Source organism: Haemaphysalis longicornis, unplaced genomic scaffold (genome assembly GCF_048455015.1).
Source record: "Haemaphysalis longicornis isolate Haplotype H1 unplaced genomic scaffold, Haemaphysalis longicornis Haplotype H1 scaffold_9, whole genome shotgun sequence".
Lineage (NCBI taxonomy): Eukaryota > Metazoa > Arthropoda > Arachnida > Ixodida > Ixodidae > Haemaphysalis > Haemaphysalis longicornis.
Window position 1 is genome coordinate 100,472,210 of NW_027526460.1, and position 25,955 is coordinate 100,498,164.

The 25,955-nt window shown below is 44.7% G+C and overlaps 1 protein-coding gene across 4 annotated transcripts in view; it reads right to left on the reverse strand.

Moving 5' to 3' along the window:
* LOC144151463 (glycerophosphocholine cholinephosphodiesterase ENPP6-like) overlaps positions 1-25,955 on the reverse strand; it is a 57,876-nt gene that overhangs the window by 24,208 nt on the left and 7,713 nt on the right. For all 4 annotated transcript variants that reach the window (XM_077682517.1, XM_077682515.1, XM_077682513.1 and 1 more), the window contains exons 2-5: positions 14,410-14,757; positions 11,393-11,502; positions 6,513-6,674; positions 1,427-1,570 (exon numbers count right to left, since the gene is read on the reverse strand). In XM_077682517.1, coding sequence (XP_077538643.1) covers positions 1,427-1,570; positions 6,513-6,674; positions 11,393-11,502; positions 14,410-14,757 — 764 coding nt within the window. The remainder of the gene's footprint in view (positions 1-1,426; positions 1,571-6,512; positions 6,675-11,392; positions 11,503-14,409; positions 14,758-25,955) is intronic.

Consider the following 25,955-nt stretch of genomic DNA (forward strand, 5'->3'; position numbering starts at 1 on the left):
CATTAGTGGGAACACTGAAGCTTGCCTTTAAAAACTATCAAATGCCATACTTTTCTGATAAAACTCAGTCTTAAGTAATGAAACCTCAACCTTTGTTGAAATTGATCTTCCCAGGAGTACTAAATCAAACAATAGCTTCAGCTTCTTAATTTCGAAAATATTTTTGCCACAAGGCTATTGGCTACACCACAACGACATACCTAGACGTAGTAGTACTGAGAATTGAACGCCTGGAATTAGTAACATGTACTAACCTTCCCGTCTTGGTTTTGGCGCACTCTCGCAATGTTGCCTATGACGCTGGCGCAGTGCACACGAAAATTTGTATGGTATCTCCGCATAACCTATTTTTCCTTGCATTTTTTCTTGTTTACGCGGACCATACCTACGATTTTCCTCCGAACTCCTCAAATATAAAGCTTGCAATGAAGTCACGATAGCTGCCATGTAGGTGAACCGCGTGGATGTCGAAAGACAGTGAAGTTATCTGGTGCTCTTATCTCGAGCAGCGCTAGGGAAGCTACGAGCAGTGCACCAGAAACAGCGGTGGTGTCGTCACGGGCCAGCTATGTATAGAGGTAGATGGTGCATTCTTTTATAATTGCTATGACCAGTAGTACCAAATGTTGTCACTACGCGGTTGAGCCAAATAGCATACCAGTGCGTAACTCTACGCCAAGACTGCTTCTCATCAAGCCCTCACGGTGCTGTGGTAATTGAATGCGGAAGCAATACGGGAGTGCTTGTGAAAATTGTGAGTCTGCGTACCACATCACCCTTCACATAAAAGAGACGGCCTAGATGCAATGGGGCTGTGTCGCATAAGCATTGGTGTCGTAACCTCGCTCCGTATTATGGTCCGGGCTGCCATCAGGAGCGACTCCCGCGCGATCATTTATTAGAGGGGAGGATTTATGACGCGGTTGTCTATTACTTCTGGACAAGTAAGTGTGAAGCGCTATGACAGGGTACAGTGCGCTGTGACCTATATTCTCAATACCGAGATTTTGCTGGAGTCGTTAGTTCGGTGGCAAATATGTACAGCAGCAGATCACACGTACACCTTATCACGTAATTATTCTCCTGCCCTATCCCTTGTAATGCTCCAATCACTGTGCATCTATATTACTCAGAGTGATGCAGCTCCTGCTATTTTTCCGATTGGCCATTTCCCCATCACATAGGTAATTTTCGCAAACCAGTTTGAGACAGACAGAGAGGTTGCTTATTCGTTCCTCAGAACACCCTCCCGTAATCCATAGCCGTTAATATTATTTGCCACAACAGAAAGGCCATTCGAATGAATAAAAGGGGCGCTAAGCAGACGAAGACAAAGTTAAAACACACACCACATACAGGCGTCTAATGTTGTGTGTGTTTCAAACTAGCTCAACAAGTGTTGTTAAAAAAGGCCATGTTTACTTACAGGCATGATATAGTAGCCCTCATCAGCAACCAGCACGATTGGCGCCACACGATCGCTGTTCTTAAAATGCCATTCTTCCGGAATGGTTTCCTTCGTGAAAACCCTCAGTCCTTGGGTCTTGTGAAAGAAGAGGCTTTTCAGCACCTAAAAGGGTGAAAAGGAAGTACGATGTGCGAAAGGAGCCCAAAATGTTCCAAGATATTTAGTCATATAAGTGTACCTAATGGATAAACCGTACTGAATTCGCACCTGCTGTACTTGGTGGATGATGATAGTGTCAACGAACATGTGGTTGATGAGTTAGGACGTATACTTACGACTACACATAAACCAGCTTTTTTACCCTGTGCTTTTATTTTAGTTACTCCCTTCAGGTAGATGCGTGCACCTCGATAAAAATAACTTGCAACCTATAACCAGCATTCGGTCGCGCTCATGTCTTCCTGTAGATTGATTCCCTCAACGTTCAAGAAAGCGGTGTAGCGAAGATCTGGAGAAGGCACCAAACTTCCCATTGCTGCCCGAATGTTCCCTCTAACTCAAGAACTAAAGCGTCGAGGGCCGATAGATGTTCTCTTCAACTAAAGAACTAAAGATACCATGGCTGATAGATGTTATCTCTAACTTAAGAACTGAAGATACGAGGCCGATAGATGTTCTTTTTAAAGAACTAAATATACAAGGGTCAAAAGATTTTCTCTCTAACTAAACAGCTAAAGATACGAGGGCTGATAGATGTTCTCTATAACTAAAGAGCTAAATATACGAGGGCCAATAATTTCAAACACCCTGCACCCGCCTTCGCTATCCGACGCAACCACCCTGGACGAACACGTAATCCCTCCCCCTCCATCGGGTCTGGGCGCTCACCATCACACATGGATGAGTTCGACTAATTAAGATGCCCATTTTCTCTTCCTTTCTTTCTCGTTTGATGCACATTGCTTAACTGTTAGTTAAATATTGGTACTATATATTGTTTTTAAGTTTAGACAGAGGTACTAATTTCAATCGAACCTTCTTTAGGAGGTTTCGGAATATGCGGTTTTGTTCAGTTGCATTTAGCCACTGACCTTGAAGGGGAAAGAATTAGGATACTGTTCTTCAGACTCCCAAAATATTCTTTCACGCTAGCCTAATCTAACACACTCCTGTAGTGTACCGACACCTTACTTACCTCAATTTGCAAATTAAATGAACGAAAACTACGTTGCGCGCTCCTCCATGTGTTTCAAGCTCTTATAGATAATGTTCTCCGAGGAATATTTCTTACGAGGTCTGTTAGAGCGGGACATTTTAGTTAGAAATCTCTTTGCGTCACAGGCTTAATTTAAAGTTCTTGGTTGGCCGGTTTGCTTTTTACAATTTAAAAATAAGCTAACCGTAAATTCGTTGCATTTATTTTTTTAACTGCGAGCGTTTTGAAGCGCAACCGGCACTTAATTAAGCGAAACGATTGTACTTGTATGATTGTATGAATTGTACTAACAAAACGATTGTACGAAAAAAAATGGTGCTTTCTATTGTCGCTGCTCACTAAAAGTTATTTACGAGACCGGTGCGATGGCTCCAATTAGAAACAAAATATTGATTGCGCTGCCGACCTCATTACACAAGGCACCCTCAAAGCACAAATGGCGGGATTTGCATGCAAGCCAGCACCGAACCCACAAACCAGTCCGTTCATTCCTCGCAGTTTTGGGAATGGGTTATATTAACAGAAATGCAGAACTGTAGAAACCGTTGGAGAGACACGGGCTGGAACTTGAAATGAACAAAACGTGCAGTTGACTAGAACTACGTAACACCATCTGCGAGTGCGACCTTGCTCAGTTGATACTCCGCTTTCGCTGTCGTCCAAAGTACGAGCTCAGGCGTGAGAGCGCGCCAGTCAAAGCCTTTGCCGTGCTTCTGTCTCTATGCTGTGCTAACTTTTCTTTTAATAGTTGGGCAAGTTTTCAATAAAGAAAACCTTTGCTCGCAACGTCTCGAGCATATGGCGGCATTCAACGCGGGAACAGCGGGAAGTATAATTTCTTGAATTTTACTCTTTTTGTGCACAGCTTTCGGGGTAATAAATAAAAAAGTTTGCGATCCCAAGGCATCTCTCCCCTGGGATGCACAATTTGCACGAATGCTAGATTGTATATTCTTATTATACAGACCAAAAACACAGGTATAAAAGGGCTTTTTTCCCACTGACCGGCCCTGTTAAACTAATCTGTTTCCACAAATAAATGTAAGAAATTGGTTCAAACCATGTGAAAGTACATTTAAACTGTCGTGCCGCATATATTTATTGTCGTCATAGTGGAACACTTTAGACCCTTCTTACCTGAAGTTTTTCACAAGGAACATGGAACATGCTTTATTGCGGAATACGTCAGTACCGTTAGTTTGATACATTTTTTTCTACAGTATGGCTACACTTTTTCTACACTTGAGAGGAACGGCAGTTCATAATTCGTTGTCTTAGGTCTCCGCACCAACGAAGTATAAGAACTCACAACCTAACTTTCGTTCGTAAGTAACCTAGGTTTACTCACGATATCTTTTTGGTAGAAGGTATTGTGAGTCACCGCAATGTTTTCTAACATCAGTTCCGATTGTAAAATAATTTGGTCATATAAGACAGTCATATTATTTCTAGTAGTACGCTTATCACAGCATTCTTTCACCGTTGTTTTTATTTGAACAAATTGGTAAGCATATACAGGTGACAGTTAGGACCAGGGGATTAAAACCACTAATCTAGAAAGCTTCCTATTGAGTTGCTATGCAAAACAACGCAATGAATGCTGTAAAAGAAAGTAGATTAAGCTAGCGAGTTGCTTCACAGCCTTTGCTGGCATTTCTGATAGAATCCTGCGAATGCCTAGGATAATAAATTCGCCAAACAGAAGTGCTTAGTCTCTAGGATGAACCTTGCAGAGCTGATGACAACTTGCTATTGGCGAGCGTTGGAGGGACATATGAATGCGAAACTACTTTAGACCTCTGAATTTTATTTCAACCCAAGCTCAGTAAGTACTCTGGTCTCCCTTTCTCCTTCTGCGCGTCGGAGCACTGCAAAACATCTTCGCAAAGAGATAAGTATTATGTCTCAGAAACTCTATCTTGTCATGTCGCTATTCGTTTCATTGCAAGAAACAGTGCACTCAATGGTAAAATATTCGGCAGAAACAATGGGGTCATGTAGCAAAATCGTTGTGACGCAGTATGCGTCTTAATTACACAGAACAACTTTGTCCTATAAGTTCCTTGATTTGTTGGGCCTAACCCACAGACATTCCGACAGCAGCTTTCAGTGCTCGTTCTGAGCTGGCAGTAATATGGAAAGCGGTGTCCTCTCTGAGATAGAGATTGGCTGAACAAGCAGCACCCCTTTGTCCACAAAAAAACTGTAGCGAATCTCTCAGCACTTGCACTAATGTGGAAGTAGGAGTACATATAATACCTGTGTTTTGTTTGGCGTCCCAATGCGTTAATCAAGGAAAGCCTTTCAAGCACTGGCATTGTCTGTGTCTTGTTTTGCTCCTACGGCTACATCACGAAGACGTTGGCCTGAGCCACCTTAGAGCTTTTATGCGAAGAGGCGCAGTTCGCCGCGGCCGGAGACGGAAAAGCATGTGACGTGACGATTTCGGAACCGCTGTCGCCCGTACAGGTGCGGTCAAAAGCAATGGGAACACGGTCTCGTAAACTTAAACAAATTTCTCCTTCCGCAAACTGCTTGGCTGCATTAGTGTGCGTTTAAAGGAGTTCTCCCTGACACAAACTGCATAAACTGCAGATGGAGGAAGCATAACTAACGTGCGGCAGAATCACGGTCACATTTGGCAGCACTGTAGTGATTGTCGATGCGTGCGATTGTTTTCAAACTGCAAGATAATGCTAAAGAGAAAGAATCAGGCAACTAGAGTAATAGTGGAAGCGCTGGCAATTTCCAATTCCGGAGACAGATGCATCAATCAATCATCAATTGCTTTATCGCCAAAGGAGATCATTTATTTGGACGCCCGTGGCTTGTGTAGCGGGAGATAGCAATGTGTGGGGCGATGCAATTTTTTTTGCTTGCTTTTGTCTTGCTTTCGGTTTGTGTCACTTAGATTGCTTGTTTTAATGTAGTACTTCGTTGGTATAAATAGGTGCTTTTTTTTCAATAAACCAGCAGTTGAAAATGAGCGATGTGTCCTGGTGCATCCTTTTTGTACTTGGTCTTTTTTTGTGATGTACATCCTCTTAAGTAAAAGGTGCAAATGTTGACGCCGGACGGTCAGTTCTGGGCGAGAGGCACTTAGGTGTGATGACCTCAGTTGCGAGCTGGTCTGGCGACCGGGTCTGCCAAGAACCATAAGACCCTTATGGCTGTGAAGAGGGAACTAAATAGTGCCGGAGCTGCGCCTGCTGAAATCGCGTATCCCGTCTTCTGTCTCTGCAGTTCTATCGGCGAATTGTGAGTGTCACCTAGCAGGAGACAAAAAATCGCTTCGCACCAATAGCCCTCGACACCACTCACGGCCACCGAAGCCTCGAGTGGTGGCGTATTATAGGTTCGACGGAAGTGCTGTGCCAAACATAAATGTATATGAGATTGACATGGTTCAGAGCGCAACATATCTTCAAGAGTGTTGGTTCATGCTCATCAGTTCGATCCCAACGGGTGCTTACACCGTACCGTTTCACGCTTTCACGGGCTAAGCAAGTGCACATGATAGAGGTTGAGAGAGAGAGAGAGAGAGAGAGAGAGAGAGAGAGAGAGAGAGAGAGAGAGAGAGAGCACCTCGAGCGGGAGAATGTATTATAAGTACCGGGCTCTTCACGGGCATAAAATAATAAAGGATCTCCTAAAGGAAGTTCATTGTGAGTGCCTCCATATCTTCCCGTAATACGGATGTTGTCTAAACAAAAGCATAATGTTTTTACTTCCCATTTTCACGTGATAGTTCATGCATGAGAGGGAATGTATCAGACTATCTTATTAAGATACATATGTGACTTTACATATAGCGTAAATGCGGGCATACTAAACTTAAGCATGCGACTCACGAGTACATTATTGCCGTCGGTTGAAGCTGTCCCCTACCTCCTGCTCCCTTCCTGGTTTTGGGAAGAGCATGGCAAACGGTCCCTTGTCGAGCATCACGTGCACGTCTTGGTCGTTCACCAAGCTGTCCATGTCGATGTGGCGCGTAGAATCGGGACTGGTGCGTGTCATGCCGTGGTCTGACACAACCACGATGTTAACCTGCGCGTATAAATAGCGGCCTTCTAAGCGCTACAATTTTTGTCTCTTGCCAATAGCAAAGATTGGTTGAGCCTACAAGCGTAAAAGCCAAGAACTACCCTTTTTGCCAAAGCGCAGTCCCAAAGTCAGAGAAACAACGTGTAGTGTTTCAAGGTAAACTTGAAAAAAAAGTATGAAATGCACAATCCCACCAACGAGCCAATTCAAGCGAATAGCCACCCCTAGAAAAACAATTATGGGAAAGTTTCAGACTAAACTGACCATCACCTTTTGATTTTTTCAGCTGTACTTCAGCCGAGTAAAACAAACCAAAGGATTTACTCAATGCGTAAACAGCGTTATTCGAATATCGGTGGCAAATTAGGCATATAAAGATTCGTGTTTGGTTGCAATTTTTTCTTAAAACGATTCGATAGATTCATTTGTTTAATCGAGTAATTTGAATTAAACCTTTTCTACACTGCGCCTATCTTTTCCGGCGGACTACGTACGGCTTTAAACGCGACACTACACTGGGTTCATTAGCTCAACTCTGCCGCTATATTTATAATAAAATATCTTCTGCCGAAGTCTTTAAAGGCTACTGCAATGACTCCGCTTTTTAGGTTTACGTGGATGTGTGTAGCATGGCTAAGCTACTTAACAATTCGACAGCTTTAAATATGGCGCAGGGCTCGAGGCTTAAACACCGCCACGCGCTTTGGTCAGCCACCGTTTCTAGAGATAAACCTCGCAGTCCGCCCGGCGACCGGACGAGGCATGCAATTTCGTTATAACAAACGAGCTACGAACAGCGCCAAATTTATTGGGCACCGCGACTTCTAAGCCACTGATAATCCATGCGAGAGCGCATCATGAAAAACGAAAACTTGCGATAACAGCTTCGCGAGCCGATGTACAGTTACGCCGTTGATAAGCGCATTACGCTTCACATTTGGAAGACCTCCGCGCGCGTGCACGCTCGCGTGGTGCCGACCGCTTTTAATGAAATGGCCACCGTCTGTTAATGCAAGTCCTCTTTGAACCGCTTAGGACAACATGATCAGACTGCCCGGCTTACCAGAAGTGCGCATTTTACGCGTTACAAGCCCTTGCGAAGATGCGCTGGTCACGACTTGTAGAACAGCCAATCGTCCATTTATCTTGAGTTTATCATGTCAGTGGTCATAGGTGTCCTTAGTGAAGTTCCTCTTTGTATAACGCTCATGAAGCCATCTTTGCAAACATCCAGTACTCGTCACTTTGCAACCGGTACTTGCCTTGTGGAGCAGGTTGGTTTGCACACATTATCACCTTCCACTCTCAATGGCATTGCGGGCATAGCTTAAATTCCCTCCGATTCGGATGCTTAAAATGTTCTCCTCAATTGACGTCCTTGCTTAGCTTGTTGCGCACATTTTGAGAAACGTGAGGTCACGGACTAAAGTTGTCGCTTTAAAGCATGAATTCGTATCCTTGGATATCATCTGTGATAATTCGAGTGTGCTGCCTCAGCTTACCCTAATGTTAGCCAATAACTGCCAAGTTCCTTCTTTTTTCACACGAGGCGCTTGTAGAATCTGTTAATTTGTATTCTTAATTCTCCCTGCCACGTAACAATGTCAACTGAGTCGCCTTTCACCGCATCGAGGCCGCCACGAGTTGGCATCGCACAGCTATGCATACAGTACGTGTTGTGCATCCAAGGAGCAGAGCAGATATTGCAAAATCCTAAACAGCCTTCTGTTTAAAATTTGTTTACTGCAGAATTTGTGCACAGCAGCCGTCTAAGATCATTCTAAATCCGTGAGAGCAGATTGCTTTATATCCTTTGATTGTTCCTCGTTGCCTGTTATCAGCCCATTTCTGTCCATTATAGGAAACAAGGCGCTCAAACATACTTTGGTAGTAAAATGCATTTATTTCCCCTGATTTTTCTTCTGTCATACCTGCTTCGAGTTATCTCCCGTCATCTCGTACTAGCCCCGTCACTCGCCATCCATTCTGATGCCATCGTGGTATATGGCTTGCAACTCCTCCGTGCCCAGCGCAACACCACTGCTCTCACTTAATTTGAACTAGCATGTCATCGACCTAATCTAAGTAGCTGGTTTGCTGTCCGTCAGAGTTTATCCTGTCAATCTTCTTTCCATTGCTGGTATTTTAAGATGCTTTGTAAGTTCCCAAATTTGTTTCAAAAGCCAGTACTTCCTATGCATCTTCTATCGTTCGACTGAGCATTAATAGTACAGTTCCTGTGCCACTGTTTCGAAACCATTTCATGACTTACTGGACAAAAGTATACCATCCGCAAATCTAGAACGTTTAAAATATTCTCAATTCACTCGTATATCTTACTCATTTCGATCAAGCTTCCTAAATATCCCCCTGAAAACGTAAATAGCACAGAATAGATGGCATCTCCGACTTTGACTTACAGGCGGCTTTCCACTCTAGTAAAGAACGTTTCTCTCGCCGGAACACTGATACATTACGGAACGGGTTAGTCTTTTCCGAATCCAACGTTTTTTCTTAACCTGTATGTAACATGTATTCCGGTATATCGTTCTCCACGGCTTTCTGTATTGTTCAGTGCTGTTCACTATATCAAACCTGCTTCCTAGGTTTTGTGAAATCCATTGTGTCCGTTACGTGACTAAGAATTACCTGTGTAAATAGCTTGTATATAACAGACATCAGGCTGATGGTCCTGCAAATATTAGGCTTTTTAACATGTCCTCCCTCGTTACTTAGAATAATGTCGGCCCATCAGCGCGAAAGCATTCTTAGCTACCCTCGACCTATTTCATGGATGTAGAAATTCGAAGTCTTGGTGAAGTATACTGTAGACTGCAGTTTATAACTAATCTGCGCAAAGTTTGATAAGCAGTAGAGGAAAGGGGCTATATGGGCATGCCACGAGTACGCGAACGTTAGGCCTAATGTCACACTTTGAAATCTAACCTTATCAACCCGCTTCCGCAGCTTGACGTACAACCAGTATGTATAGCCTTGCTTGGCATGTCGTAACGCTCAACTGGCAGTATACACAATGTTTAGCCTAAATAGATGATGCAAGGCCTAACATGACGCTTTGAGGTCTACCATCTCCAAGCGGTACCCATCATAAAAAGTACTCATCGCACTCTACCCCTGAGGTATTCTGTACTCGTTGGCATCTAAGACCTCAAACAAAACGTCAGGCCTAAGCTCCGGGGTTTCATCGCGTGGCCAGCAGCTGCTTCGGATATATTATGGAAGCTGTAAATAAGTACACAGTTGCATAAAGCCTAAGTAGGTTATTGTACAACCTTTGTAAAAAGAAGTCTGTGTCTAAAGTACCGTCCGACTGTACTGTAAGCACTTCACGTAAGCGACGCATACCGGCGTTTGCAAAAAATGTGCCTCGTCACGCAATAATTCGCTGTTTCCTACGTAACTTAGTGTAACGTAAGTTTGGATAGCCTAAGAACAGACATCAATCATTTAAAACACCGAAAACTAGCCTAAGCCATGAAAATTTTGACTGAAACTCGAGGGAAAAAATTTAAGGAGGCAAGAGCCCTACTCCAACCACGGTACTTGGTGTCAGGAAGCTACGACAGAACCTCTTCAGCCAGCCCATTCTTAAAATTGTAATATCATCAAACAGCGCTCTAGCCTTGGGTGCCGCACGTGGCTGGAGAGCCGTGGGACGGTCCTCAAAACATACGAAACTAGGCTGTATGCTGATTCAGCGCACATTGTATAGGGATGCTTCCCGGGTAAGCCGGACAGCATCCCTATTCAAAAAAATAAAAAAAATTAAATTTATTCAATAAAAGTTTGCTCGAGAAATTTGTGCCCCGACACTGATTCGAATATGCCTGCACACAATCCTAGCAAAATATTAGGCACACTCATTACGGACGCCCGCCATAAGGTATTTTGCAACGCTTTAGAGTACCTATGTACTATCGGCGTCAAATGAAACGCGAACACGTAAATATGAACCAGTACGGGCAAAATTGAAAATTACTGTTAGTAGAGTTCATATAATGGCTTGCTATTGGTATGTTTAGAAATCCACCTTTCCCAACTTTGTTTTTGTAACTCATCGACACGTCATTTTGGCTTGCATGGAAAGAAATCGCGCTTTTTCTGTGTTCAGGTTCATATTTACGTGTTCGCGTTTCATTTGACGCCGATAGTACGTAACTTTCGCCAGATAATTCATGCTTGGTTATGCCAAACCACTACTATTTCTTTTTTTTCAGGTGCGGCACGTTTGAAGGCTCGAATATTCTGAAAATATTACCACGTACTATCCTAGAGCAATAAGTCTTACATCCTACCGTTGATCCGCTCTTATTCTGTCGTCTTCAGAAATTTTCCCTCTCGTCACCATTTTTATTGCATTCTAAAATTTATATTTTATTTGTTATGGTACCTTCTGAGCCAAGATGGTCATTTCCGTACTATTTCCAAGGTCAAACTTGTTAGTGAAAACATCTCCAACGAACCTTTCGGCTACTTTTATTATACCATCCAGGGCGTTTTTCATATTATCAGCTTCGTCGTTGAGTGCGTATACATTATACTTTTGCAGGTAGTAAGCTTCTTGTTCGCCTTCTAAAAGTACTTGAATTACAAGTACTTGAATTCTATTGTACTTGAATGTATTCTCCTAAATAATATTTCTTTATTACACCGTGCGTTGTAAAGTATGCGCATATTTTAGGCACTAATGTCGTGCTTACCTGATTCAAAAGTCCCTCCTGCTCTAAACTTTTTTGGAGCAACCGAAGGTAGTGATCGACTTTCCCAACGGTGGTCTGGATCCCGTAGCTCTGAGGCCCATCTCTGTGACCTGAAAATACCGCAACGCAATGAAAAGAAAACCACCCAGTGCAGCGAAAATGCTTCGCTTGCTTGTAGTTTCCTTGGGCAGTAACTTTTTGAGTAACATCTTCTTTCCACGTGTTAACTTACGCCTTTGCACTTCTTAATTGCCCCAAACGCGAAGCTCACAGCTCAAATTTAAAACTCGAGGCTTAGCTAGACTCCTTCAAAGCTACCGGTTCATGTAAACAAGGCTGCTTTTTTCTCTTTGGTTTGAAATCACGCTGAAGTTTCAATTCCTTTGTGAAAGAACCGATGTTATTCCCAAACGTAAAAAAGCGGAACTCGGGGAAATTAGCTTCTCGTCAAGGGCCCAAGTCCTCGTCGCCCACTAGACCGCGTGATGCACGCAGCTGCTAATGAGTTTGCAAATTCAACCGTGAACCTTACTTTGCTTTCCCCGGGGGCGCTTCTTCATTTGTGCCACATTTTCGAAAGTGTTGACTGTTTTAAAGTAAACCGCTTACCTCCCAACGTCCCTTTAGGAGCAGGCCTTCAAGAACGAGAAGAGAAACAAGACATTTTTTTCAATACAGAACATGCGCATTTTCTGCTGCATATTGAGCAATGCTTCTTGCTCTCTGGAGGACGAGCCAAGGCCGCCCATGGCTTGTGGCAGCGTCTACCCCGTTTTCTTTCCACCAGAGAGTCCGACATTTTTTGGCTTTACTGTGGTAAGTGCGGGATTGGAGTTCATGAATAAGTATTGAACGTCCAACTGCTTACTGTTCTTGGAAAACGCCATCAATGTAATGATTAGTTTCAACTTTTACACGGTAATTTTCATGCCTAGGAACTTGAGAGATTGATACATGTTCTCCGGCACAGCTGGCGTCATGTCTTTCCCCAGACTGCACTGTATTCTACTTTACTCGGTGACGCTAGTTAGAGCTGTTACGAACCCAAAGTAGAGGTTAAAAGATTGTCCACAGCAGCACACGAAAATGAATGGTTCTTCCGGTGCTGTAGAGGGTTTAGCTCGAAACATGAAAAAATAGTCAGGCGCAAGATGGAGAATGAAAAAAAGAGTGTACCATTAGGAAGTGCAGTCTTTGTCAAAATTTTGTGGGCCAATAGCCTGCAAAAAATTATATGTACAAGCTTACGTCCCGAGCGAGGCTGAAACTTTTTATGCAGGAACGTTAGAGAAAACACGTTTCTTTCTTACTGCTGTAAGATATTGTTGTCACATTTGAAGGTAAAGCCGATTCTTTGAATTCTTTGTGGTCGAGAAGGCTTAGTATTGGCCCACAAAATTCTGACAAACGGTGTACTTTACTGGCTGCTTGCAAATCAGAATGCTTCTTATTGACCCCAACAGCATTCAAAGCGACGTTCTGTTATTTTGTAAACGTAGGCCTATGTTTACGTTGTCACATGCTCCACAATTTAGTGGTTTGTTCTCTAGCCTGGGCAATAAATCTGTAATCAACGATCCCATACACATGCCAATACTGTTTCCCCTCTTTGAAATAAAATTGATGGAACACGTTGTGGAGGTGGTAGATTGCTGCAAAGGCAACTTCAAAACAGTTATTTCTAGCACATAACATTGGGCATGGTTATTGTGACCGCGACAAGCTATGTGACCTATTTCATGAGGCACTCTTAGTTTTTTTATTCCGTCTTACCCCAGCGAGACTAATAAGGACTAAGCATAATTCTAGCTAAGGTTTATTGTCGGCACTTTAAATTGCAGTAACACAAGTCAAACAAGAGTGCACTGAATAGATAACGTTTTGAATTTCAACTACAGGTAAACCTGGACGTAACGAAGTTACCCAAATCTCGCAATTTTTGGTCCATCCGGGTTTTCCTACACTCAGGTTTCTAGTTAATGTTCTTGCGAATGGAGCAGAAACGAAACCAGAACGCTAGACATCAGTCAAGGTGAACTCTCCCTTCAAGGACCTATTTCAGAGTAGAAAACTGCGTCATTTGCGCCTGCTGCTTTCGCACAAGCTCAGGCATTACACGGCGCTCCATAAAGGCAAGTTCACTGACCCTTCAATTCAGAAGTGTAATTTAATTATCACGTTTGCCTTTCGAAACTTTGTGGTTCCGAACGCGTTTCAAGAACCAAACTTATGCTGAAAGGAGCGCCTTTTCGCGAACTTGATGCACACTTCTGCACACAAAATGATTGAGAGGGTGCCGCCTGGCATACGGTACCGGGCGGTGATGGCACTTATTTGCTTGTCTTGAAAAGTGAAAAGGTTTTCGTTTTCTGACAGCAGAACGTATCAACAGAGGAACCAACATGACAGATAGCAGTGGAGACGCGCGACTACACGCCGACAGGCAGGCCTAGCACCACAAAACTTATGTGTCGAACCGACACCGTACGCAGACGTGGGAACGCACTGCAGTTTGCGGTGCGGGCGGAAAAAACAACTTAAGTGTACCTTCGGTTGCCTCCTGGTGTCATGCTACAAGAGCGAAACCTAAAGTGGGTGCTACGTTAGACATCGGAAGGCGCTAGCTGCTCCATTCATTATCGTCATCACAACGAATTTTGTTTTCAGAGATTCGATACGTTTTTGCAACTGCTGGCTGATTAAAGTAGTGTTAGTATTCGGTAAGTTACTGCGTTTTGCCAGCCTATTTTTCAGCAAAAGGTAAAAAAAAACAATGACTTATCTGCTTAAGGAGTTCGTTACATCATGGTTACCCGCTGCAACGCCTTCGGTACAGAGAGGTTGCAAACATGTGCTTCAATGGGGGTGGAAATGGGGAACTGAAAATCTTCGTTAAATACAGGAATTCCTTACAAAGAGGTTCGTTACATCCAGGTTTAACTGTATGTTCTTACAAACGCCGGTATCTTCCGATGTCGTCTCACACCTAGCCATAGCGGAAAGAAGTGACTGTGTACCTTCAGCATCGGGCCCCTCGTAGTAAAGCATCGCCAAGTCGAGCGAGTCTCGTTTGAAACCCTCCACTGTCTCGAGTATCTTTTGATCCATCTGGTAGTCTATTTTGGTGGAGTATCCTCCGTACGGGATGCAGCTCTGCGGGCGGGTGCCGTTGATGTCGACTTGGCAGCCGTCCCACCAAAACATGGCCACTGTGCGGTTGCGGCGCAGCGCCCGCGTCCACAGTGGCTCCGCCCGGTTCCACCAGTGGGGCTGGAAGCTCTCCGGTGCAGCCATACGGAAGTAGGATTGTCGCGCCGGGTCGTACATGTAATTCCCCACTATTCCGTGATCTTCGGTGTACAGGCCTGTGTAATAGAAAACCGTAATTGGAGTTATCGAAAATACATTAAAACGTACAAAAACACCAAAGTTCATGTAACAAATAATGTTAGGAATAACACTCAAGGACAAGAAACGAGCTATCTGGATTAGAGAACAAACTAGAGTTGACGATATCATAGTTCAAATAAAGAAAAAGAAATGGACTTGGGCTTGGCCAGTAGTAAGACGAACCGACAACCAGGTGGACAATTAGGGTAACAGAGTGGATACAAAGAGATGGTTTGTCTTTACCACATAAATTTGCGTCGTAGCAACGAATGGCTTCTTCGTAAAAGCAGTTTTCTGTTGTCACAACGAAGTTTTTTTTGTCGCACGACAGGAATTCTTGTGGCGGTATGCCTGTTGTGATTTTATACTGCGAATGACCGCGCTTTTACTGAGGAGCACCCGGTTCAGATCGCAGGCAAACTGAATCGTGTTTTGTTTGGCTGTTTACAACGAAGGTCATTTTCTGTAATGGGCAGCAACTGCTATGACAAGGACGGTTTTTCCCGCAATTGGGATAATATGACGGAATCTTGAAGCGCTAGGACACAAGGGACAAGCGAGTGGGACATCGGAACATGTGTTATCCCACTCGCTTGTCCCTTGTGTCCTAGCCCTTCAAGATTCCGTCATGTCATACCAACAGGCCCAAAGCAGCACCCTCGTGGGATAATATTTCAGCGCTAGTACGACCATCGTCGCACGTAATGCCGCAAAATAGTCGCACACGCAGTGCAAGTCACTGTTGTCTATATAACGCAGCAGGCAACAGGGATCTGGGAATAAAAAAAATTCGCTTTAAGCAGAACACTTCTCGCATCAGGGTAATGTTTGGCCTAACGTCAGAGCGTTGACTAACACACCACGGCGTCTATGTGGTGCTCCGTGGGTGCATAACTCTGTACTAGTTTTTGCTCGCGCATAGAAGACACACGCACAAAAAACCAATGAACTAGAGCACCGTAGATTCAGTCTAAAACAAACTTCTGTCATTATGCAAATGAGCTCCCCTGCGCATGTCAGAATGGCTGCACTTGAAATTGCGGCTACTTCCCCAGCTAGCGCTCACTCCGCTCCACTGTGCAACTAACGAGGGATCATTAGCGTTCGCCAAACCTATAGGGCTAGGCGACAAGACTAATCGAAAGAAAAATTACCTTGCTTCGGAACATGTTCCCACTGGAAACATGTGCCGATGAGCACGTTTATATTACTCGAGAGCAACCTGACGTGGACAGCCCAAACAAAAGCCAATACCTGGACGCAAACCGAAATAGGCACACACACAAAAAAATAAGAAGCGTAGCAAATCTTTCTTGTTTCCATATATAACCTGAGGTGTTGCTGTGATATATACCCGCTTCATTTTTTTCTGTTTTAGCAACAAAGTAGCTTTCTTTATTGCTGTTCATTGAAGCGGTTGGAATCTACCCCGTAATGAGGACTCTGTGTGATGGAAGTAAGCTGCACATCCATTTTCTTAATTGCTACGACCATGCATCATAGCTTTCTGGTACTTAGCATTTGCACCTTACGTAGAACCGGCCATTTTTTATGTGTGGGCGTTACTTGCGCTTTACTGGGCTGAGTTGACGAAATGTACAGTGATGAACAAGGGAAACGCGAACGCGAAGATATGACACAGAACACATAAATAGCGCGAGTTATTTCCATGCAAAATAACGCGTGGCTTCGCTGCAACTAAAAAGTTGGGGAACGGGGCTTTCCAAATACCGTATTTACTCGCGTAATGATCCCACTATTTTTTTCAAAAAACTTCGATCCAAATTTAGGGGTGCGTTCACTACGCGGGCTAAATTTTTCGCGAAACATGTTTGAGCACAGAAACCGCAAGGAAGTTGTGGGTAAAGATTTTTACGATAGATCTCATGAACATAAAAAAATCATAAACAAAACAGAATAAGAACTCCGCACACCGCCACCAGTCACTTTGCAAAGTGATGCGAAATGCAGTGTTGTCGTGAACTGCGGAACGTGCCGGAACGGGTTTGCTGCGAGGTGACAATAGTTCGACCAAGAAGTGGTGGCCGATATCTCAGTGAGGCGCATCAAAACATACATGGCTGGCGAAGCAGCAACCTGAGCGCGTTTTTTTCTTTGTCTTGTGTGTAGATTATGTGCATTCAGTGAGAGTTTATTCAACATCAATATTGAACGCTTGCCTGCCGATATCGCTAATATCGGAGAGACTGCCGCAATAACGTGGCCATGCCCTATTTGAAAGGAAAGAAGAGAGAGGTACTCACGACCATCATCAGCTAGACTTCGCACAAATACGACATATCGCTGCGGCTAGTTCAGGGTGCGTTCATTGCGTGGGAAAAAAAAATTCAACTTCGACGGCAAACTGCAGGAGGGATATGATTACGCGAGTGCGATCATTATGCGAGTAAATACAGTATAGCAATAGCGCGTCATTATTGGACCACAACGAACGCTACTTTCCAATTTTGCGTGTTCTGGTTCATATTCTGGCGTTCGCTTTTCATTTCTCCGATACAGTACAGCTAAGCACTTATAAAACCACAACACTTGCCGATGGGGATACTGTTGTTATTTAGAAGCGTTTGTTGGTATCCTTTCCAGTGCACAAAGCCGCGAGCTGCACTCTAAACTTTTTTTCCACCCATATACTCCCTAGAGGTTCTTTTTCGCCTGTCCTCTAGTGATCCTCCTTGTAGGAGTTTTTTTAGTACATGGAACAGGGAGGTTTTGTTTACCTCCTCAAAACAGGGTGTTTTTAGGTTATAGAAAGGAGGTAGTTAGGGAGTGTTAAGAAATGTTAGGGAGAATTTAAGGAGATGAAAATGGAGTATTCTTTACTTCCTCAAGGCGTTTTTAAGTGATGTTTATGGACTTTTTAGGCGGTTGAATAGGAGCCTATTCTGGCTCCCTTAGGAAGTACTTATGTTATTTTAGGGGCGTTTTGAGGAGGTTCAAGGGAAGCATTTACTTCTTTTGCATTGAGTTTTACGTTTTGTAGGCCTCGCGAGGGGAGTTTTTAGGAGGTTCAAGGGAAGCATATATTTCTTTTGAATGGAGTTTTGCAAAGTTGGGGCGGTTTTGTAGGCCTTCCGAAAGGAGTTTTTTCAAGGCCACAAGGGAGAGTTTCTAGTTCCCTGCGGGAGTACTGATTTCACACGGTTTTTCTCGGTTTCAGGTTTATTTCAAACGAACTTTCGCATACAAGTTTACATGGTACATGGTGTACACAAGGAGGCTCCGAAATAAAAACTTTGGGCGACCTCCTATAAGAAAGCAAAAATGGTAAATTGCTAAAAACACGCCAGTTAGGAATGGAAGACAGCAATAGAATGCTAGTTGAACAAACCGTACAATTATTATTACTACAAGAACTGGAAATACGCGACAAACAAAGATAGGCGCAAACACAACCACATGGTAAGTGAAATCATTATATAATAATAGCGGGTCGGGAACGCGTCAGTACTTATCAGAACTTATCAGAACGCATCAGCACTCAGTACACAAAGTGAAAAAAATGGTTGCAGTGGTTTACAACAACAAAAATATTTCAGTTGGTGGTGAAATGAGCGATCTGAGTGCTAGTTGAACAAACTGTAGAAACAATATTACTACAAGAACTGGAAATACGCGAAAAACATATAGGCACAAACACAACGGCATGGTAAGTGACATCATTATATAATACTAGAGGATTGAGAACGCGTGAGTACTTATCAGTACGCATCAGTACTCAGTACACAAAGTGAAAAAAATGGTTGCAGTGGTTTACAACAACAAAAATTTTTTTCAATTGGTGGTGAAATGAGCGAGAGCTGTGTAACGATTTGATATTGAAAGGTAACGAGCATTTTGTAGATGGTAAAGGCACAAGAGATAAATGATGTAGGAGACAGACAGAAATGAGATGGCTATGGATAAATGAGTAATATAAAGAACGAGAAATATGCTGCGGAAAATACCAGTGCGTTTTGATAAAGACACAAATGCGCCAAGAAAAGTGACCCAGTCTGAGGGGTTAATTGCAAGGATATAGAACAGAATGCGTGGTTTTGCGACAGCTTCTTCAGAGTGAGAAGAAAAAGCCATGTAATTCGTGTTTTTCCGATAATTTTAAGTTGATTCATTTGGCACCAGTTGACAACATTATTTAGATAATTGTTTCAAGCTATATTAGTTGGTTAATATTATTGCTTCACTAAAAGATAGCTGTATTATCAGCAAACTGAGGGGCCCATCAAATATCCCCTGTTCAGTAAAAAAAAAGAAAACGTCAGAAACATAATACGAAATTCCTTAAACTACTATCCAATGATTACAGGATTGAAAACAAATAAAATATTGGTGAGTGATATTGATGCGACAAAAGTTAATTAGTTCTAAATCCTTCACACTTGGTTTGGTGCTGGCAAGGTCCAAAAAGGCATGTTCCACAAACGTTAGAGCTCTGTGTGCCTTCTTGGGATATTGAATGTTGAAAACCCAGAACGATGCAAACAGACTACACAGTCCTCCCAGTAAAGGTGATGCAGTCAAGACACTCTGGCCATCGATGCGGAGGCTAATTTCCCCGTTCGCGGAATGCAGGCAGGGAGTCAAAGGAACATCTACCTGAAAAAGCAAAAAAGAAAAAAAAATGACCCACATGTAAAATTCAAAACAGACACTATGGTTAAATGAACTTAATAATTCGGTACAGTAATAAAATTGTTATGCCAGGTTCCCTGCGAAGATTCAGTACTTAAATTAAGAATGCAAAGGCTTCATAAAACCAAGTGCCAGTACATTAACCATCGTGGCTTTTGCAGCAATAAAAAAGATATTACTTCCGCACAATATACTCGAGCACAACTTTAAATGACAGTGAAGTTAAAATGCAAGTCTCTCTAGGTTGATAGATTAGCTCACGGAGAACACTATTATACTCCTCTTACACCTGGCATTTTTTTTAAATAAGGTTGAAACTAGCAAAAACACGTTTTCACCGGAAGGGCTTAAGTGGCCCGACGCGCACAACTTCTTTCTTGGCTGCCGCTGGATGGTGCTACTCGTCCGGGTGGCAGTACCGCTTTCCAAGGGAGCATGCGAGCTACGCATGAGAAAATCGTTCGACGCCAAAACTTGCGGGGCCTCAAAAGGACAATGTTTTTCTTCAGTGAAGCGTAAATACTGATCACAGGTCCAATGGAGAAACATTTTGCTTAGTGGTCTCGAACGGCAAATGACAGGGGAGTTTGGGGAAGCATGAGCGATTTGACCGGAACTGACCAAACTGCTTGGTACGTGGTAATGTTGTATTCAGTTGCTTGTATACTGCTATTAATCACCGCTGCTTCACTTGCTTCCGGTTTATCCTGATGCAAACAGCGACTGCAGTCGTGTTTGCGTCACGTTTGATGAGCAGTTGAACAGCGATTTCTCAGCACTTAAGGCATCTTGGCACTAAATCAATGCTGAAATGGCTATGCGGAGGTCCGACTTCCGTTTGAAATCAACTTGCTGGTTGTCTTCAATGACCCTTTAACAACAAGTTACCCTTATGCCTCATCACTGCAACCGATTGTTCCTCCGTGTGGTGCAAAGTGTGTTACTGTGAGTATTTTCAACGTGAAACGAACCGTTTCTGTGATTTGTAGGACTGATTCTGCTATTAATTACTGCAGTGACAACAAGCTATGAAAGAAAATCCCGCCATCTCCACGAAGTGAATGATGATGAGAGGGGCGAATCTAAAATGCTTATCAGCAGACAATGTGACGCATTAAGTGCAAGCTGCTTTCATAGTGTGTGCATTGACATTAGGATATGGCCCCCTGGCAGAATGATGCGCTGCGCGAGATTTTGCCGTACCTAAAAGGACAGGCAACTCATTTTTACGGAGTATAGGATCTGTAAAAGGGTTGCGAGTTGGGCGAGTTGGTAATTATGCATTGCGAAAAATAAACTGCGCGCAAATTAACGAGGACAAGAACACATGAAGACGGCACAAGTGCACACTCGCAACTAGTTTATTATTGCACAATTCAAAGCTTTATATGCCCAAGCGCCCAATTGCCGCGCCCCCAATGCGTCACAGTTCTCGGCGCACTCAGCCGAAAATACTAAAAAACCGTAACAACAAAACCACAAAACGAACTTTGAGGCGCAGGAAAGGCGAAAAATCAGCAAAGATAACCGCATCATACATGGATTAAGACCCCCCTCCCACCCCCAACACGCATTCCCAGAAGAAGCACCGAAATAGCGCTCAATGTGCGTCTAAATATGCGACTTCTCGATTAAGCAGGGCGATAGAGGGATGACTGATGCATTCGGAACCACCTTTTCTGATGTGGCTGGCTTCTACAATTTCTCGCGTTCGCTGGTTCTTATGTCGCAAAAGGATGGCTGTGCGCTCAAACACAGGGACACAATCAGGTCTGCATGCGCGGCAATGAGGAGATAAGTGGCTCAGGTCAAGTTGAAAAACGAAAAAAAAAAAAATATACGGTACTTTTAGACGTCGTACGCTCGAGTTTGTGACAACGTACCCGTGTGCGCTCTGTCCTGAAGTTCGGAGAAATGCAGGCGGGTTGTGTTATATTTCTCGTCTTGCATTACGCTTTCTTTTATATATAAGCGCCCTCTTTCCCGATCTCTCCACCTTCCTTCCCGCTTCCGTCTGACTGCGCTGATTTTCGCCAGCACGAAGTAACCGTCACGTTGCTTTGAAACGACGCCGCGCGCAACCGTCACGTTGCTTTGAAACGACGCCGCGCGCGACAAACGATTTTATCTCGAATGCCCTGTTACAAACCGGCCTACAAACGAATGCGAACGCATACCCCAAAACCCACAAACAAGCAAAATAATACGAGTGTGCGCTTTTTTCTTTGCCCGTGCGTGTACGAGCTGTGAGCGGCACGGGAACCCGGGTACTTCGCTGTTAACCCTATCCAAACGTTTGACAAATGCATCGACTGATGAAAGACCACTTACCAGCGAGCTGTCCACACCTGTCGCCGTATCCAAATGCTGTTTGCGGCCGTTCCTCGTGTGACAGGGGCACATGAAAATCTTTCCACCAAATGGCACTACTAGTCCTTCACAAATAAGAAAAAAACGACGGCCCAAGGCGAGGCTTGAAGCTCCAGCCGCGCCGTCACCGGCCGCGCTGCGTTGATAGTTGTTTACATCCGGGCAGCCAGTCGTGCCGCCAGGGCAAGTTGAGTCGCTGCAGTCGGGTGCGTTGGCGCGCTGGCACGAGAATTTAAATCGTCTATGTATGCGCAAGCAAGCGAAGCAGATGAACATTGCAATTGTTTGCAACGGCGAGAACTGCATCTTCGTTAGCAGCAGAGTTTGACAACACCTATCGCCAAAATAAACAGATTGAGACAACACGGCCGCGCTCTCTGCCTGTGATCGCGCTGGTTGAAGCATCTATACGGGTATACGTACGGTATTGGTTTTGTAGCTGCGTGCAACCGTCGCGTCCTGCTTACTCGTTCTAATTAGCATTAGGCCACGGTTGAAGTGCTGGTGCACGGAGACAACAGAAGACTAACATGGCGACCGCCCGCTTGAGATGATTACCTCAGATAGGGCGTTTATTGTGGACGTGGTAGTATACAAGGAACGGAACGCCATCTCACAAATGGTGTTAAGTTGTTCTAAATCCTCCCTTTTGCTACCCGGATGGGCAACGGTACTACCATGGAGGTTCGTCCACTTCTTTAGATCATGCCTAGGGAGTACATTTTTTGCTATAGGTACTTTTCAGGGCACATTACTTGATTAAAACTCCATTTCCGGCTAGTTTGCGTTTACAGTGTGGGGCAGTTGTTTTTGCGCGAGGCACAAGCTAGCTGCAGTGTTTTATTGCTTTAAGGAAGACTCACATGATCACATTCCTATGGAACTTACTACTTCAAAACCTGCGGGCTTAGAAAACATCGTGGGCCAACACAACACGGTTTAAAAATTCATAGAAATGTTCCTGGTGGCCTATGTTGCTTCTTTTAAAAACGAATCCCTACTTCAATGTAATAAATAATGTAATTCAATGTAATAAAAAATAAACAAGAAACGCATTTTGGTTTACTCACTCTTCACTAGATGGCTCTACCTGTCCAGCAAGTCAGAGTTTTGTTTATTTATTTCACAACAGATGTATCATATTTCTAAAATAAGCAAACTAGGCTGTTGAACATTTGTATGTTTTTTGCTAATCTTTTCGTAATGGTGCACGATGGTTTTTTTTACGTTTTTGGCTAATCTTTTCGTAATGGTGCACGATGGTTATTAATCCTGTGGGTGATTAAGTAGTACGTCCCATAGGATCGTTAGCGGGGGAGTCCCCCTTAAAGCAACGGTAGTGGCAATAGCTTCGTTGCCAAGACGAAAACCAAACCCGATCCGTCGTACTGCGTAATTTCTTGATCAGGGTCGTTGTGCTGCTGGCTGAGAATTGCCCAAGACCATAGCAGTGAACCTCTTTCCCATGCAGAGCTCGTCTACACCCCATCCACTCCTCTGCATTTCCGTTTCCCAAGTGCCGTCAAAGCGGCCAACATTCCACTCTGTAACATTCCACGTAGGCTTGCCTTTACGACCTCCTCTCCCAAATCTCGAGCAGCCAGATATGGAGAGAGGCGTTGCGTTGCTCTAGCTAGGGGATTCAGGAGGGCGTGGTACCCAGACCTATCGAAGTCGTGGCTGGCTTTCGCTAAGCCGCCATCAACCCTCAATGACTGTGACTCGATTAAAACAAAATTTCTCTCTCTCTCTCTCTCTCTCTCTCTCTCTCTCTCTGTGGCTCCCTCTCTCACTTTCAGTCTTCCTTGTCGCGTGCCGCAGTGTCCCCAGTAAACTAGCTGAGGATATCCATTGGTGCCCCTCGTTTTTTTTTTTTTTCAGCCATACAAATTGTTACGCATGAAGGTTCTTACGTCTGTTCAAATTAAGAGCGGTGATGCATACTGCGAGCATTAGCATCCCAACAATCCTGTGTGCACCACAGACGTCCGCAGAGCCAGTATCATTGATTTCGGTTTCCAGCACAGGCGAGTAAATGGGCCAACTGCTCTGTTGGAAACGTCGTGTGGGATTCGGAGCTCACATGTAACAAAAATATCTTGAAAAGCGTCGGTGAATACATCTGTTCCGCTGTAAGCTACTCTCTGGGTATGAAACGCCGAGTGACCTTTTATTAGACTCTCTGGAAATAATAAAACCGGGGGGGTTCGCGGGTGAAATACAGCTGAGGGCATGTGCTTCTCTTGGGGTATTTAACGCTGAATTTAGCTCGTCCGTGGGCGGCACGAACAAAAACCCGAGCGACTTGAAGCCAGAGGGTGAAACCATGAGCGGAGAAAGGACGCGTCTCCGCACGTGCCTTCCGCTCCGGAAACCGGCAGCCACCCGGATCGGACTCTCCGCGCACGTCAATCCTGCTGTGTACGTGTATATGTTTATCCGCACCGTTTTCCTCTCTCTCTCTCTCTCTCTCTCTCTCTCTCTCTCTCTCTCTCTCTCTCTCTCTCTCTCTCTCGCTCTCTCTCTCTCTCGCGTCTGCCTCGCCACGGCCACTCGATATCCCCCCTTTGGTTCGACTTCCCGTTAAATGGCGGGGGGGGGGGGGATGGGGGCGGCGGAGTTATCGAGTGGCCGTGGCCTCGCGAGCAGTTAGCTGAATGGAAGCCACAGCAGTGCAGCGGGAAGCGCGAAAACGTCATTGATGACGTAGCGGACGGGAAATGGGAGAGGCAGGCGTGACGCATCTCGGCATGCGTTTCTTTCAGCGAGGACTCGCCGCAGGCCCATGCGCACCATGCACCTCCAATTGCTCAAAATGGGGGCGCGGGGCCGTAACTCACCGTGCCTATTAGCCGAAACCGTATTCTCGGACACCGCATTGCTCGGAAGCACATGTTTACGCCGCTTAACAGCTTTGCTGTGAAGCGCACCGTCCCAAGATCCCTGTAACCGAACAGTACGGCCTGAAGCAGCCGCCCAAAACCAAGGTCACCAAATTCTTTTCCCACGCCGTAGCCTATAGCTCTGCACTCCCCAGCATTCTCCACGGATGGACAAGCGAACCCACCAGCCCGCACGAACGACCATGGTCGCCAAATTCCTCTCGATACTTACAACGCCCTTATATCTCACTGCACCCTTCCCCTTCCCGTGTACCCCCATCCACACCTAACCCTAACCAACCAGCAAGTCATAATTTATCGTCGCCTTCAGACCTGTCTCTCTTCCCGGCCCGGCGGCCGCTTTTCTGATGGAGTCGAAAAGCAAAGATGTTCGTGTGTATGAGATTTCGACGAACAATAAACATCCCCAGGTGGTCAAAATTAATCAGTAGCCCTCCACTACGGTGCGCCTCATCGACCGCGCTGCGTCGGCGCGTTAAACCCTACATTCAATCAATCAATCAAAACGTGTCTCTCTCTGTCAATCAAGTCATCTTCCTCCAGGGCGCACCGACTGCCTCCCCCGTAAATGCCCAAACTGCGACACCCCACTCACCCCATTCGAACTCGTATATTCCTGTCTCCACTCCCCTAACCCACCCTCGTTCCCCACCCAGGAGCACAAGGGAACTGAGCTGACCAGCCCTGACCCAGGCTGCCAGAGAGCCTTGGTGGTTTCTCGTGCCATCGAGTTGACCCGGTCAAGAGGCATCCTGGAGGAGGTACGCTTCACCACCAACTTTTTCCCTATTCCTTTTGCTCCATTACTACTACGGCATTATTATTTTCATTTCAGGCCACAAATAAAAAGCCCCTGCGAACATGCCTCCCTAGAAATATAGCCTTCAACTTAATCTTGCAATATTCGACAGCTCTAGTTTCCAGTGCGTGCAAAGTTCACGTACGCAAACGTGAAAAGTATACGTAGCGCACGCGCATGTAGTTTGAAACCCTTTGAGTTACACGCGGGCGACGCACCCCGCTCGTAGGGCGTTTGGATGCTCGCGCTCTCCACCCAAAGCCACGCGTTACTCCTAGCGCCATCTACTAACAGACACAGATACGGCTGTAGCCACTCTTGATCTCACAAGGCCTTTGCCAAGACGACGACAAACGCTACTTCGTCAGGCTTAACAGCTTAAAAATCGCTCCTCTATCTGCAAAACAGCAGCTCTTTGTCGATTTAAAGTTTAGGCGAGGGTAAGACTGCG